At 36.5% G+C, this 14,742-nt stretch overlaps 1 protein-coding gene across 1 annotated transcript in view; it reads left to right on the plus strand.

Moving 5' to 3' along the window:
• The window catches only part of LOC101747089 (BAI1-associated protein 3), a 108,931-nt gene that overhangs the window by 89,157 nt on the left and 5,032 nt on the right, over positions 1 to 14,742 (plus strand). Inside the window, exons 18-23 of the mRNA XM_004931571.5 lie at positions 1,885 to 2,045; positions 3,095 to 3,185; positions 8,574 to 8,736; positions 8,948 to 9,173; positions 11,669 to 11,834; positions 12,783 to 12,942. Coding sequence (XP_004931628.1) covers positions 1,885 to 2,045; positions 3,095 to 3,185; positions 8,574 to 8,736; positions 8,948 to 9,173; positions 11,669 to 11,834; positions 12,783 to 12,942 — 967 coding nt within the window. The remainder of the gene's footprint in view (positions 1 to 1,884; positions 2,046 to 3,094; positions 3,186 to 8,573; positions 8,737 to 8,947; positions 9,174 to 11,668; positions 11,835 to 12,782; positions 12,943 to 14,742) is intronic.

Raw genomic sequence — 14,742 nt, forward strand, 5'->3', positions numbered from 1 at the left:
CCAGTTTGAAGAGTGGGATAACCATTATACAATTCAATTGAGACATCGACCTCATGCCTGAATGTGTGTACCGTCTTTTACGTTCTGATATCCTCTAACCTACGGTATCCTCTAACCACGTAACAAAAATTCTTAGCAATAAAATGATTAAAAAAATATGACGAAAAAAACTTTGACCAATCCAGAATATGGAATTTCATACGTAGAAAGCTTTCGATACAAATTAATGAAAGCGCAGGGTTTTATACCCATATTGAGTAAAAATACCAGAAAAAGGTCGGACTGTTGGACAAAGGAATTCTCCAGTTACGCAAAAACGAATCAGTTCTTACGTAACCCTACCAAAGCTTCGATCCCTAGATATCTAAAGCCAGACTACATTATTATATGCCTATGTATTTTGCTTTAAAACACACTTTTTTTTTATTTGTTTGAAAATGCTGGTATAGGATATCTTCAACTCGTTTTCTTCACACCAGTAACAATAACTAATAAGCTATAACAATAGCTTCTAAATTGCCCATATTAGTCTGACTAAAGGACCCGACTTAAGGGGGAACAGATTGCAATGATCGGATCCAGTGAACCTAACTTATCGATAAACGATCTGATATTCCAAATGTAGAAGTCCGACTCCCGCTGTCGACATCGCAAATGGAAGCCGTTTGTAAATTGCCTTCTTTCGGACTTTGCTCTTGTTGTAACCTACTTGTATAAATTTTACTTTTAAAATATATTTATGAGATCGTTAACATTTTACACTGCAATTGTATGCAGTAGCAGGTTTCCGGAGAAGATTACTTTAACTTAAATTTATTATTCGATATGCTACTTGTAAAAAAGTTTTCATGGGTAAAAGGTCGCGACATGACGCCGAGCCTTAAAGAATTGGCTGGGCGACCTCGGAGCGTGTTATAATAGCTCAGGCATGTAAACTATTTTACTAAACTACGACAGAGTGAAAAGAAAGGTATGCGTATTAAATAAATAAACACATATAAATTCACACTGTATCTTTAGTACTTAGTAATTTACAAAAGCCGTTTTAAAGTGTTGCCATAAAACTAAAATGATTTCGCCACATTGACAGTGACTGATAAATGTAGAGCTCTCTATTACTAGTCTATTCTAATAAATCGATCTATAATCGAATTTTATGAAGGCTAAGGAACTGAATTTCAGCCAAATCTAAAAATGCATCATACAACTCGACAATTTAGAATACTTTTAATGACGATGCAATAATATTGTACCACCCAGTTTGCCTGATTATATACCTGATACACGAGCCATCGTCTCTGGGCTCATTTAATAAGGTTTGCCATAACGAGTGCTATTTAGCTCGCTTGATAGAGGTCTGGAAAATGTGTGTGATGGTTGTTGTAAATAACTAATAAACACTTAAGTAAGTTCTTCTTAATCATGCTATGAAATAAATTTATTAATTTGAGTACAATAATGTTAGCCCGGAAAACATTTATTTGTTAAGTGCTGTAGTACAAAAAAATGTTCATACAACTTTTTTTGACATTTAATACGTATCTATATATATCAAAATGAATTGCTGTTCGTTAGTCTCGCTAAAACTCGAGAACGGCTGGATCGATTTGGCTAATTTTGGTCTTGAATTATTTTTGGAAGTCCAGAGAAGGTTTAAAAGGTAGATAAATATGAAAATGCTCGGAATTAAATAAATATAACAATTTCGTTTTTCCTTTGATGTGTCCCCCGTCAGACGTATTCCTTTTGTTTGTTTCAAGTTTATTTTCTACAAAAATTTAAGTCTTTTCGATTGAGGCACTACGAAGTCTGCCGGGTCAGCTAGTTACTAATAAAATATGATTGTTTCAGTGTTTTAAATTTCCATGCAATTTTTATATACAGTCTTTATCACATGAGATTGGTCTGGCGAGCTATTGGTGGAGCCGAGGAAGGTACTACTGGGGGCTCGCTGAGACTCCTTGAGGCAGCCTGTGCCACTGCACTCCACTACACCGACTTAGTCCACGGACAACTTGCCGATCAGGGATATTACGAGAACCACGGTCGGTATAGACCAAGATATTTTTTTTATTTTATTGCTTAGATGGGTGGACGAGCTCACAGCCCACCTGGTGTTAAGTGGTTACTGGAGCCCATAGACATCTACGACGTAAATGCGCCACCACCTTGAGATAAGTTCTAAGGTCTCAAGTATAGTTACAACGGCTGCCCCACCCTTCAAACCGAAACGCATTACTGCTTCACGGCAGAAATAGGTAGGGTGGTGGTACCCACCCGCGCGGACTCACAACAGGTCCTACCACCAGTATGTGTATCATCATCATCATCATGGTTGGTTACTCTTGGTAGAGCTGTCGTGGTCATGTGAAATTTTTGTTTATTAAAGCCTTGTCAGATGTTCTTTATAGTTTGCGAGCTGAGGCTTGGCGCACGCACTCGTTAAGTGAGGTTTTAATAAGGTCTTTGACCTGATCAGTCCAGCGTATGGGGCTTCGTCATGTGTATACAAGTATTTTTAGTGTTGTAGATGGAACTTGCTTACGACCTACTTGGTATTAAATATTTACTGCAGAGATCATCCTAAATACCCCCACCCGTTTGGACTCATGAGACCGTCCTTAGAAACGGAACGCATAACTGATTCACAGCAGAAATAGGCTGGATAGAATACTGATCCCTACACGTGTGCTTAAATACACCTTACAATTTCACAATAATATTGTGTCCCTTCATTTCGAAACAGAACTTGAGATAATTTGTTCTGAATAATGTATATTAATTTAACTCGTATAGAATATTTTCTGTTGCTAACTCCTAACCGAAAATTCCTGAGAAAGACAATAAGGCAGCTGTAGCTCTAAATGAAGCTACCTGTATTTAGTAATAAGATTGAAATCGAAATTACAAATAAAAAAAGTATATACCGAATTATTTGTAATAAAAGCGTCACTGCTTTTCAAAATCGCTAATTTAAATTTATACTATGTACAAAAAAAAATTCCTAAAGAATTCTATAAAACTATACGAACCTACTATTCCGTATATACAATCAATATGAAATGTTTATATTGTATTTATGTAATCTACATAGGTCAAAACAAAACAACCGAGGAAATATGCACGATCGTGAATAATCTGGAGTACGTCCGACGCTCGCTCTCTGAGTACGACGATGAACACATGTAAGTATGAGATTATTCCTGACTCGCATCGTATTGTAGATAATCGAGCCCACACAATCAAATCACACCTATTAAATCGATACAACATTCGTCCCATTATATCGTTTACAGATATGTTTAACAATGTTTTCTTCTGAAATATTTGAATACATTTTCATTTACGTTGTAAATGTCTATAGACTCTAATAACCACTTAACACCAGGTGGGTCGTGAGTTCATCCACCCATCTAAGCAATAAAAAATAAAAAATACTTTTTACTAGTCAAACGAATGCACAATTCTGATATTAAGCGTTCAAAGTCAATCGAGAACATAATGTGTATGGCATTTTCCATAATACGCATCTTTCAGACATTTTAGCTGTAATAAGTTAATAGTTCCCCTAAGGTACGTATGAAAATTCTTATTAAAAATGGGCAAGGCAGTGGTGCCTAAGCAATTGTGCTCATAGCCCCTAAATAATTATTCTAGGTTCATTTATTTATGACTTATATACCTACTAACATTCTTTTCTTATGATCCAGTCGCTCATTTCTACTTACGTAGAGTCTATTTAAAGAACGTGTATTATAATTGTTAAAATGCTACTCAGGACAAAATGTCTTTAATTAAAAAAAAAAATTGACGATTTGAACCTAGAATTAGTTCTATCCTCTATTGCAACGAAGACTTTGCAATGAAGACGATAACATTCTATCTTTATACATCAAAACACAGTTCGCTGATGCTCATCGTAGTGTGAAATATGCAACCTAACAAGCGAGAGAAATTTCCATGAAATACACGAAGCGTCAAAATTTACAAGTACTGAAAGGTGCGTCATTGTCGCGGATCCCGTCTAGCTGCATGTCAGAATCATTCGAGTTTAACTAATAGCGAAATAACGAGCACACATTCTAAAATCTGCAGACTGCTGATATTTCTCAAAATAGATCTCTTTATATAGCGTTGATGGAAATTTTAATTGAATTATAAAATCCTTTTTGCGAATAAGGAAAATAATGAGGAATCAAATAAACTTTCATTACAAGTTTCACTGAGCAAATTATTCCTGAATATTGCATTCAAGTATGAAAGCTGGACTTTGTAAATAATTTGCATCGAAACCGTAGCTTCCACTGGTTCGCTTTCAGCAAAACTAATTGTAGCAAGTCCTTTGATGTATAAAATCCACACATATATATCTGTAGCTGCTCAAAGATTAAAGGGTATTTTCCGAACAACATGTTGCGATGTAAACATGTCGTAACTTCATTTTATTATTTACATTAATCCGTCACTTTATAGGGACATTGTACACAAACCATTTAACTCTCTGTTAACGATGAGTTAAATTTGGCAGATCTGGGCTTTTCAAATTGAGAAGGGTTTTGTTTATTTACGTCTTTTTTATGGTCATACTTATTATGTTCTATAAATTTGATTGTTATATTGCTTTTGAATAGGAAAAGGTCTCTGGGGTAAGAAGGGATCATTTAAACGAGTATCCGAAACCTTTACAGTCAACGAATCATGGATATACACAAATATAGCGTTAGTAATTTCGATTTTAAGCCGCAAAACTGATAATTACTTGCGTCAATGCAGTGCTTCCGGGCTTGTTTGAACAATAATGAAATGACTATCGGAATAACTTGACTGTTCCGAAGTGAAAATATTTGTAAAATTGTAATCTGATCTTTGTTACTACAACATTTATGACAACTTAACATATTCCAATTATTGTTTGCAATAATTTTCTGAGCACATAAATCTGAAATCTAAATGTTTCCATTCAATCCTTTTTTAGAATTTCAGAATGGTTTTAAGTGATTATTCCAAATATAGCTTTTAGCCTATTGATCATATTTCTTTATCCTCCTCCGTGCGTCGTATTCCTCAGTGCTCAGGGTCGTGACCTTTACGGAGCACTTTTGTTAGGACTATGTTCCTCCATTCACTCCTGTCCTCCGCGCAGTGGATAGCGACATTGATGCTGGATTCCAAAGTCGTCTTAATCTGATTGGACCAGCGCATGGGACTACGTCCCCTAGGCCTCTTTCCTTCCATTTTGCCGATGAGGAGAAGTTTTTCGAGATTGTCACCTTTTTTCCTCGCAACGTGGCCGAAAAACTCTAAATTTCTACGTAAGCAAGTGGTGGAGAGTATTGAGGAGACGCCTAGTTCTTCCAGGATTGATGCGTTCGTCCGATGCGCCGTCCAGGGAATCCGCAGCATTTTCCTCCAGCTCAACATCTCAAACGCGTCGATCCGACTTCGATCAGCCTTCTTCAGAGTCCATGTCTCCGCCCCATATAAGAAAATAGAAAACACAAGACTTGTTACAAGTTTACGCTTGGTTTTTATGGAGATGTTTCTATCGGACCATATGCTATCAAGCTGAGACATGGCACTCATTGCTATCCCGATACGTCTTCGAATTTCAGGCTCGCACGATCCAGTATTCGCAATCTTGGAGCCCATGAATCTTTCTGTTGTTTCAAGATGCAGTGACCCGGTGTGCTCCAGTTTGTTCATGCGGTCTATTATCATCACTTTCGTTTTGGATCGGTTAATGGCAAGATCAAGTTCGAGGCTAATTTTTTCAAGCTTGCTCATGAGAGCAGCCATCTCGCTTTCATTAGCCGCGAGGAGAATGGTGTCGTCGGCGTATCGGAGGTTGGTCAATTTAACTCCACCAATGGTGACTTCACCATCCCAGCCTTCACAAATCCGTCTCATGATATACTCTCCATAGATATTAAAAAGGACTGGAAATAATATGCAGCCTTGCCTTACGCCCTTCCTAAATTTAAAGGGGGTAGAGACTGTTTCCTCCACTCTAATGGAATATACCTACTTTACAGTTTTTGTACTCATGGTTCAGTCCAAAAACTACATCATAACGTAAAAAAATGAAATTTAAAATTAAAACGTTAATCATCTTATCGGTCTTTAAATAAAATTGTAGTCAACCAATCTCTTTGATATATCAAATTTGTACTAGAAACAGTTTTTAGTAAATTCTAAGAACCAGAAAGAACGTTAAGTTTCGTTCAAATGTAAAAAAGCGGTGCTTTTTTACAGAACCTAAGATTACTTAGGAAATCTTCCTTCAAAACCCCACCCTGATATAGCAAGCAATACCAAGGATTAATAAACGTTATAGTGTATACAAACTTCAACAAAAAACTAGCCGTTGGTATTCAAATTTATAGAAAAAGTTTTTAATGCTAAAAGAAATAATAAACTAAATACTGCCGCAAAAGCAAAATTTTTGATAGATGAACTAGTGCATCTTTTGACAAAATCCCTGCAAGTAAAAAAACCATACTCCTTGTAAAACAATCTCTAATGATGTTTATAAACGAACTAGCGGACCCGGCGAACTTTGTTCCATAAGCTTCCGAATGAAGTTTGATCACCATATTGAAGAAAAAAAAAAAAAAAACTTTTTTCCACCACACGGTTTGTTTCAAACACATCAACCAGTCAACTTCAAAATTCTACTATAATGAACACAATTAACCATAGAATATATTACGTTTAGCTGTCAGTTGCGTTTTGTTATAGTTACCACGTTTTATGTCAAGACCCACGGGAATGTGATAAAAAGTATCCTATGTCCTTCTCCTGGTTCTAAGCTACCTCCTGACAGATTTTCAGCCAAATCAATTCAGTCGTTCTTGAGTTATAAATAGTGTAACCAGTGCCCGCGCTGCGTTGACCGGAATCTAATTTGCTGTCAAGGTAAATAATTAACCAAACATTTAATAAGTTATCAAATACCTACCACTTAACCAGTCCAAATCCTTTCAACGTGATGGGCATCGTTATCATGAAATGTTAACATAAAAATCGATATGGTTTTGTAAGATAATCTATATATCTATATAGTTAGTCTGGCCATAAATACTGTTACAATAAAAAAAAATCTATTGCAAATAACATTTATTACTTTTACAGTATGTTAGTTTAATACATAAATATAAAACAATTTAAAGTATAAAAGGCTTATTCGAAGTGGTCTCCATTGGCTGCAATACAGTCCTTTAAACATTGAGGCCAGTTATGAATAGAAGCACGCACTCTTTCCATGGGAAAATTTTTCACTGCCAATCGTACGGATTGTTTTAGGGACTCCAAATTATCATGGCGCTTAGAGCAAGCCGTACTCTCTAAAACTGACCATAAATCATAATCCAGCGGATTAAGATCGGGACTAGACAACGGCCAGTCTTCAGCTCTGATGAAGTCCGAAACGTTCGATGTTTTGATACCTTTTTCACAAAGTATGGCTCAGTCACTCCTTCATAGCTAATACCCCACCAAACCATCACTTAAGTCGGATAGTGCCCACGTTGCACTCTGTCGACTAATTGGGAAGCTTCCTTAGAGCTTTGAGCATAAATAATTACGGTCATTTTGTTTGTTAAAATGTTGCTCAATTGTAAAAAAAATCTCATCCGTAAACAAAATTTTTCTATGACCTCCCTTTGCGTACCGCTTCAGTGGTTGTTTCGATTTTACCACCTTATTCTCTTTTAAATTATCAGTTAAGAAATGACCAGTACGTCTCTTATAGGCTGTAAGTCCTAAGTCATCTTTTAAAATACGCGACACGGTTCTAGGTGCTATCTTCATCTCCCGAGATAAAATCTTTTGCTTTCGGACAGGATTTCTTCGAATTCTTTCCCTTACTGCTTTGACCACCTTTTTCGTACGAACACTACGTGGACGGCCAGATCTTTTTCTGTCACAAACAGAGGTGGTCTCATTGTCCCTATTAATAGCCCAGTACACAAACATTTTACTAATACCAAGCGTATGGAGAGTTTTAAAAACTTCATTTGGCTCCATACCTACTTTGTGTAATGCAATCACAGCGATTCGGTTGTCTTTATCACCCCACTCCATTTTAATATCGCAAAATATTGTATAATGTATTGGCGCCAAATTGAGAAAACTCAATGAGCAATCATATTATAAAAATGACAGATTCCAAATTCAAATATAATATTTTGTTTATTTTTAATTGTAACAGTATTTATGGCCAGACTAAGTATATAAAAATGAATTGCTGTTCGTTAGTCTCGCTAAAACTCGAGAACGGCTGGACCGATTTGGCTAATTTTGGTCTGGAATTATTTGTGGAAATCCAGTGAAGGTTTAAAAGGTAGATAAATATGAAAATGCTCGGAATTAAATAAAAATAATAATTTTGTTTTTCCTTTGATGTCCCCCGTCGGAAGGACTCCTTTTTTTGTTTTAAGTTTAATTTATACAAAAGTTTGAGTCTTTTACTTATCGATTGAGGCACCACGAAGTCTACCGGGTCAGCTAGTACTTTCAATAAAATTACTGCCTTTTAGCTTAATTTTACACTAAGAGATATGTTATGTAATTAGTGCCAGCGATGAGAACTCCCGTCAGCTAGTGCGCGGTGCTCTGGGTACTCTGGACGCGCGATCCGCTCGTGCTGCCGCCCCGCTGGCCGCAAGAGCACGGCCACCTCTACGCAAGGCCGTGTTCCATCTAGCGTGGTCACCTGACACGCTACCTACCATACAGGTACGTACTTTTGTTTGTTTGAGATGATGTTTTGATGATGAGATGTTTTGCGGTAGGCAGCGGCTTGACTCTGCCCCTGGCATTGCTGAAGTCCATGGGCGACGGTAACCGCTCACCATCAGGTGGGCCGTGTGCTTGTCTGCTAAAAATGTATCTATATAAATACATATCTTATCAAATATAAAACTATATATTTTATATCCTCGTATAGGCCATAACTCCACTTTTGGAGTTCCTAGACCAGCACCTGTCAGCGTTGAATACATGGCTGCTTCCCCGTGCCTTCCTCCGAGCTCTTGCTGGTTGCTGGAGCGCCGTACTCAAGGAAGTGTCAACACAAGCTGATGCTGGAGGCGCTGAGAGACCTAGGGTGTACCATCACAGACTGAGAGAGGCTCTTGACTTACTCGCCGAGTTCTTCCACGCTGAAGGAAAAGGCATGTATCCTTAACTTACGTATCTACGTGGTTTCTCAAATTATTATTTATCCATTAAAGAATAAGAATTTTGCTAATATGAGTAGACAAGGATATCGAGATAGAGTAGTATTCTTGGGTTATGTAACCAAAAATTACACACTTCAATACTCGAAAAGCTTATTTGTCTCTTTTAATTTTTTTCAAATTTTATGATCTTGTTTAAATTTATTTATTGTTGTGAATTTTATTATGTGCAAGCTTAAGAATGATCATTGTAGTATTTTACCATAACATGACCGCTTCGTTTTATATTTAGAGGTGGTAATTGTCATTAACCTAACAACGAACACGAGGTTAATGACATTTACCACCTATAAAGGTTATCTGAGCCCCTATCTATGGTCGATCATACTAGGTGACCGATAATTGCTGTGCGATATGATACTGCAGATGATCGCAAATCGCTATGAAGCACGTGGTAGGGTATATTGTAAGTATGCATGGGTACTTACCACCATCCTGTCAAATTTTGGGGCGAAGCGGCATAGGTTTTGGTTTGAAGGGCCGGACAGCCGTTATACCGAATCGACTTCGATCTCATGTTCCAAGGGCGTGGTAGTATTCAGTGATGTCTATGGATTCAGATAACTTCACACCGGATGGGATATGCGCTCGTTCATTCATGTAGGCGATAAAAAAGCCTGCCTTTATTTCCATTATAAATGATTTTTTTTGGAACGAAGTTCCTTATCGCGCGTTGTGAAAGGGGGCTAGACGGAAAAAATTCTTACGAAAAGTTGTCACGACACTTTTTAGATCAGTCATTCTGACCAATCAACGTGTAGGCGCTTATCGCGTGACATTGCTCGTATCCGATTGGTCCGCGTAATGAGTACAGTTTCTCGAGATAGCGTTTCAACAATAGTAATTTAGTTCATAGTATTGTTTTTTTCTTCTTCATAATGCCGTAATTTAATATTATAACTTAAAAAAAAAATTACAATTCCTTCACTAATTAATCGAAAGGAACTTCGTTCCATCCGGGTGTCCCTTGACACCTCCGAAGTTTTTTCTTTTTTTTTTCTTTTTATTGACGCACAAAACAAATTACAAACATAGAAATTATAAGTTTAAATGTTTAACATAACAATCTGGATTGCAATTCAAGTCAGGTGCATACAGAAAAAAAATTAAGAACTGAACCGATGCCTAAATACCATGTATACATACACACATACGCACACACGCACGCACACACACACACACACACACACACACTACCGCACGCGCGCACACTCACACATATATGTAAGTTACTATCTGATTAAATAAAATCTATCATATATATTGAATATACATAGTTACTTTTGTCAACATTTTACAAGAGAACTTTATTCAATTCTCAACGCTTTGACGAGGAAAAGTACACGCTCAATGTTTTCCAATTAAAAGTTACTTTAATTAGTTTTTCGTTTGAGTTACTAAATAAAATTAACACGAACCAATGGTCAATTTACAGTCAAATTTGAAACGCTAACGAAAGCATTTCTTTTTGACATTTTTGATAGCTCTTTAACTTTTTAAGTTGTAAAACATTCAATCTATACATACCAAGTAAATATTTCTAAATGAAATAAACCAATATGATCTACTGAAGCGAATAGATAAACCTGAGTAAGTGTCGTATTGACAAGATTACAAATAATTGTTTTTTTTTGTTTCTGGAAGTTTTTTCCGTCGATTAGGTGGACCACCAAACCAGTCCGCCATCCATCATTGACAGACGGAATAGGTGAAAACGACAACTTCTTTCGTTCCAAGAAAAAATGCGATTGCAAATACTCCCGTAGAATCTGACCAGTGGAATTATGGGACTCAGATTTTTAGTATACCCCACTTCAACACCTGAGCTGCTCCTCATCACCACCCTCGGTTTTCGAATTAAACTCCAAATAACCGCCAGCGTTCACTACCTCACGCCGGACAATTGATATCATACCCGTAGATATTACACATAATTTAGTTATAGATAAGCAGCTCAAGCACTCTACTAAAATGTTTACGGGCGTCGGCCACTAGATGGCTTCGCTTCGATTAGTTTCTCATTGCTCCTGTAGATAGTAGGAACATATTACCTATCCTATATTTTATTTTTAACAAAGGGTTTTGTAAATTTTCAGAAACCTCAAAATTTATATAATTTAATAAATTTGTCTATAATAAATAAAAACTTGTATGATTTATGATTTTTTTATTTTCTGTTTTTAGTTACATATATAATAATTAAATGTTTTAACTTTACAACATATAAGTTTAGGAGCATCCGCTACAAGATGTTGCTAGTTCCCATGCAAAAAAAGACTTGTCTTAAAGTCTCGCAGTGTCAGGGCCCTGATCATACCAGTAACGAGTCTAGATTTTGACTGACATCTATCTATACCAATGGCTGATGATGTTTCATTATTTATGCTGTTTGTTTACGTTTTTTCTTAAAATAAATAACATCGGTTCAGGTCTCCCGATGACAGACGTCCACAACTTGGAATGGGGTCGCGTAGAGCAACGCATGCAGTATCATCAGGCACCGACTGAGGAGTTGCTCGAATTATGGCTCGCCGATAGACTGGCTGAGCAGGCTCGGACACCAATGCCTTCGCCATATGGATCTATACTTGTCAGGTATAACTATCAGTGAAAATATTCCTAAGAATGTGTAGCGTCGTGGGACACCGGATAGGAACGAATTTCCTTATTATAAAAATATTAATTTTAAATTCTATTCGAGGTATAAAGAAAATAATTATTCGGGTATACAATTTTTATTATGATTATTTATTGATAAAAATAAAAATAAAACTACTTTATAAAGTTATCAACTTTATTTTATTCACAATGATTTATAAAAATATATATAATAAAAATATGTAATTTTTTGTACGTTATTACAAAGTTAAGTTGTTACACTGTGTGCATTACTAATAAAAATCTTACGTTACGGACGTTTTTCCCCGGTTAGGGTACCCCTCCGCATCGTCCCATAAGGAACTTCGTTCCAAAAAACATTTTCGTTTTAGATCCCATGGATAACTCACCAGGCAGGCGGCCACCCATATTGAGACAGAAGCTGCAAAATCAATAAAATTTAAATACGTCTGTCCTACCCAAAGTAGATATAATTTGATATTATTAATTAAATACCAGGGATATTCTAAGTACGCAATTTCCTCGTGAATCCCTACATGGTTTTAGAGACTTTGTGCGAAGATTTACGGCAGAGCGATCGGCATGAACCAAAGATATGTTTTCACGATTTACAGTGAGATTAAAACACACACACACAAATCGCAGAAAACCTTAAGAAATATTTAAAATGGTTCCTGGCATCAATGATATGCATGACCATGAAGTATACAGAAACACAATGTATACTTTTCTAGTTATTATTCAAGTTATAGTTTTATAATTGATATCTTTAAAAATCAATTGACTATTCATTAAATCGGATTTCGTTTTAAAGGGATTCATTCATTCATTCAATCACCCGAAAAATCCAAATCGGGTTAGGTCTTTGAAAAATCCTGTCGTATTCATTCTGAAGTGGTTCTAATGAAGTCGTTTGTATCGCAGAGTGTATTTCAACCACGACTCGCTCTGCGTGGAGGTGTTGTCCGCGCGTGACGTGATCCCCCTGGACCCGAACGGCCTCAGTGATCCGTTCGTAGTGCTCGAACTTCTTCCGAAGCGACTCTTCCCTAAAGCCCACGAACAAAGCACAAATGTTCAGAAGGTGAGTGAGCACAAACATTAGTGTTGCTAGTAATGTTTTTTTTGTATAAAATAAACAAACTCGCATTTTGACATATACATACATATCGACGCTTGAAAGGCAAACATGACTAAGCGACAATAACTGCTTTGTACATATAGGTATATGACAGGCCATAACATATTCGATGCGCAAAAAAAAATATTTCTAGGTCTATTAAATTAATTTCAACCCTACAGCTAGATTCGTTAAAATAGATTTTTTCACGGGTATTTCAACTTTAAATTAGTCTACTGTAAAGTTCACGTATTGTCGCTTAGTCATGTTTGCCTTTGAAGCGTCGATATGTATGCTTTGATAAATTCGGTATGTGAAGAGTTTTTTTTTTATTTTTTTTATTGCTTAGATGCGTGGACGAGCTCACAGCCCACCTGGTGTTAAGTGGTCTACTGGACTGGAACCCATAAACATCTACAACGTAAATTTGCCACCCACCTTGAGATAAGTTCTAAGGTCTCAGTATAGTTACAACGGCTGCCCCACCCTTCAAACCGAAACGCATTACTGCTTCACGGCAGAAATAGGCAGGGTGATGGTACCTACCCGTGCGGACTCACAAGAGGTCCTACCACCAGAGTATGGTTTTGAGTATTTTAATTTCAGATCGTGAAAGCGAATTAAAAATCGTGTATTATAATTTAATTACAAATGTTCGTAGACTGTGTCACTAATAATTCAGTGTTTTATAATTTCTCGCATTCATAATTAGTGTTTTCGATTAAAAATTAAGCTATATGATAGCTGTTTCTTCAAAAATCAGTGCGAGAATTTTAAGCTTTAATAGTTTTTCTAGTGGTAGGGCGTCTTGTGAGCACGCGCGGATAAGTGCGTTTCAATTTGAAAGATCGGGAAGCCGTTGTACTGTAAAACTAAGAATTAGAATTCATGTCTCAAGCTAGGTGGCAGCATTAACGTTGTTGATGTCTACGGACTACGGTAACCACTTAATACAAGGTTAGACTAGAGCTCGTCCACGAAACTAATAAAAAAAAAGGAATCATATTCAAAATATGTGCAACGAATTCCGCCACCTAGCTTCATATGGGTACATTGGGCGGAAAGTCTCTACTGCATTGAGATAATGACTATTTTAGTGTTTTCTTCGGTTTTCGCGTTTTCGGTTTTGGACATAATTAAAACTACTTCTACGGTTCAAACTCGCATTTTTTATTCTCTTTATATTATTTTAGACGTTTCGAATATTTCACAGTTTTCGTGGTCACGGACGACTAAAGTGTTATTCGTCGACATTGAAATATTATGTTAACTATATTAAAAATAATTATATAAAAAAATTCTAGAACTATTCGTTTCTATTCACACATAACGAACGAATAGTATCTTGATTTACTTATTTTGTTATTTATCAATGACTGTTTTATTTCAATAAATAAATCGGAATATATGAATTCGTGGAGGTCGATGGCTAAAATAATACGCTGGAGATACAAACTTTTTTTTACTTAAAAAGTATCCCATTATCAACTGGTACTCGAAAGGAATTTTATGAGTTAGGTTCAATGCTTTTGCGTTCTAAAACAACGGTTCAGACAATTTTTCGAAATGAATTATTATAATTCTAGATTCTAAGGGTCTGTGCACACCACGTTTTTTAAACGCGCCGTCGACGCGTGTTTGTAGCGATACAGACGCGATACGCATGCAAGTCAGACGAAACCTGTAGATCTTTGCACACCTGTATAAATTCAAATACGCGTTTGTATCGATACAAACGACAACAAACCGCTCTGTAGGATAAAA

Source organism: Bombyx mori, chromosome 11, assembly GCF_030269925.1.
Source record: "Bombyx mori chromosome 11, ASM3026992v2".
Taxonomy (NCBI): domain Eukaryota; kingdom Metazoa; phylum Arthropoda; class Insecta; order Lepidoptera; family Bombycidae; genus Bombyx; species Bombyx mori.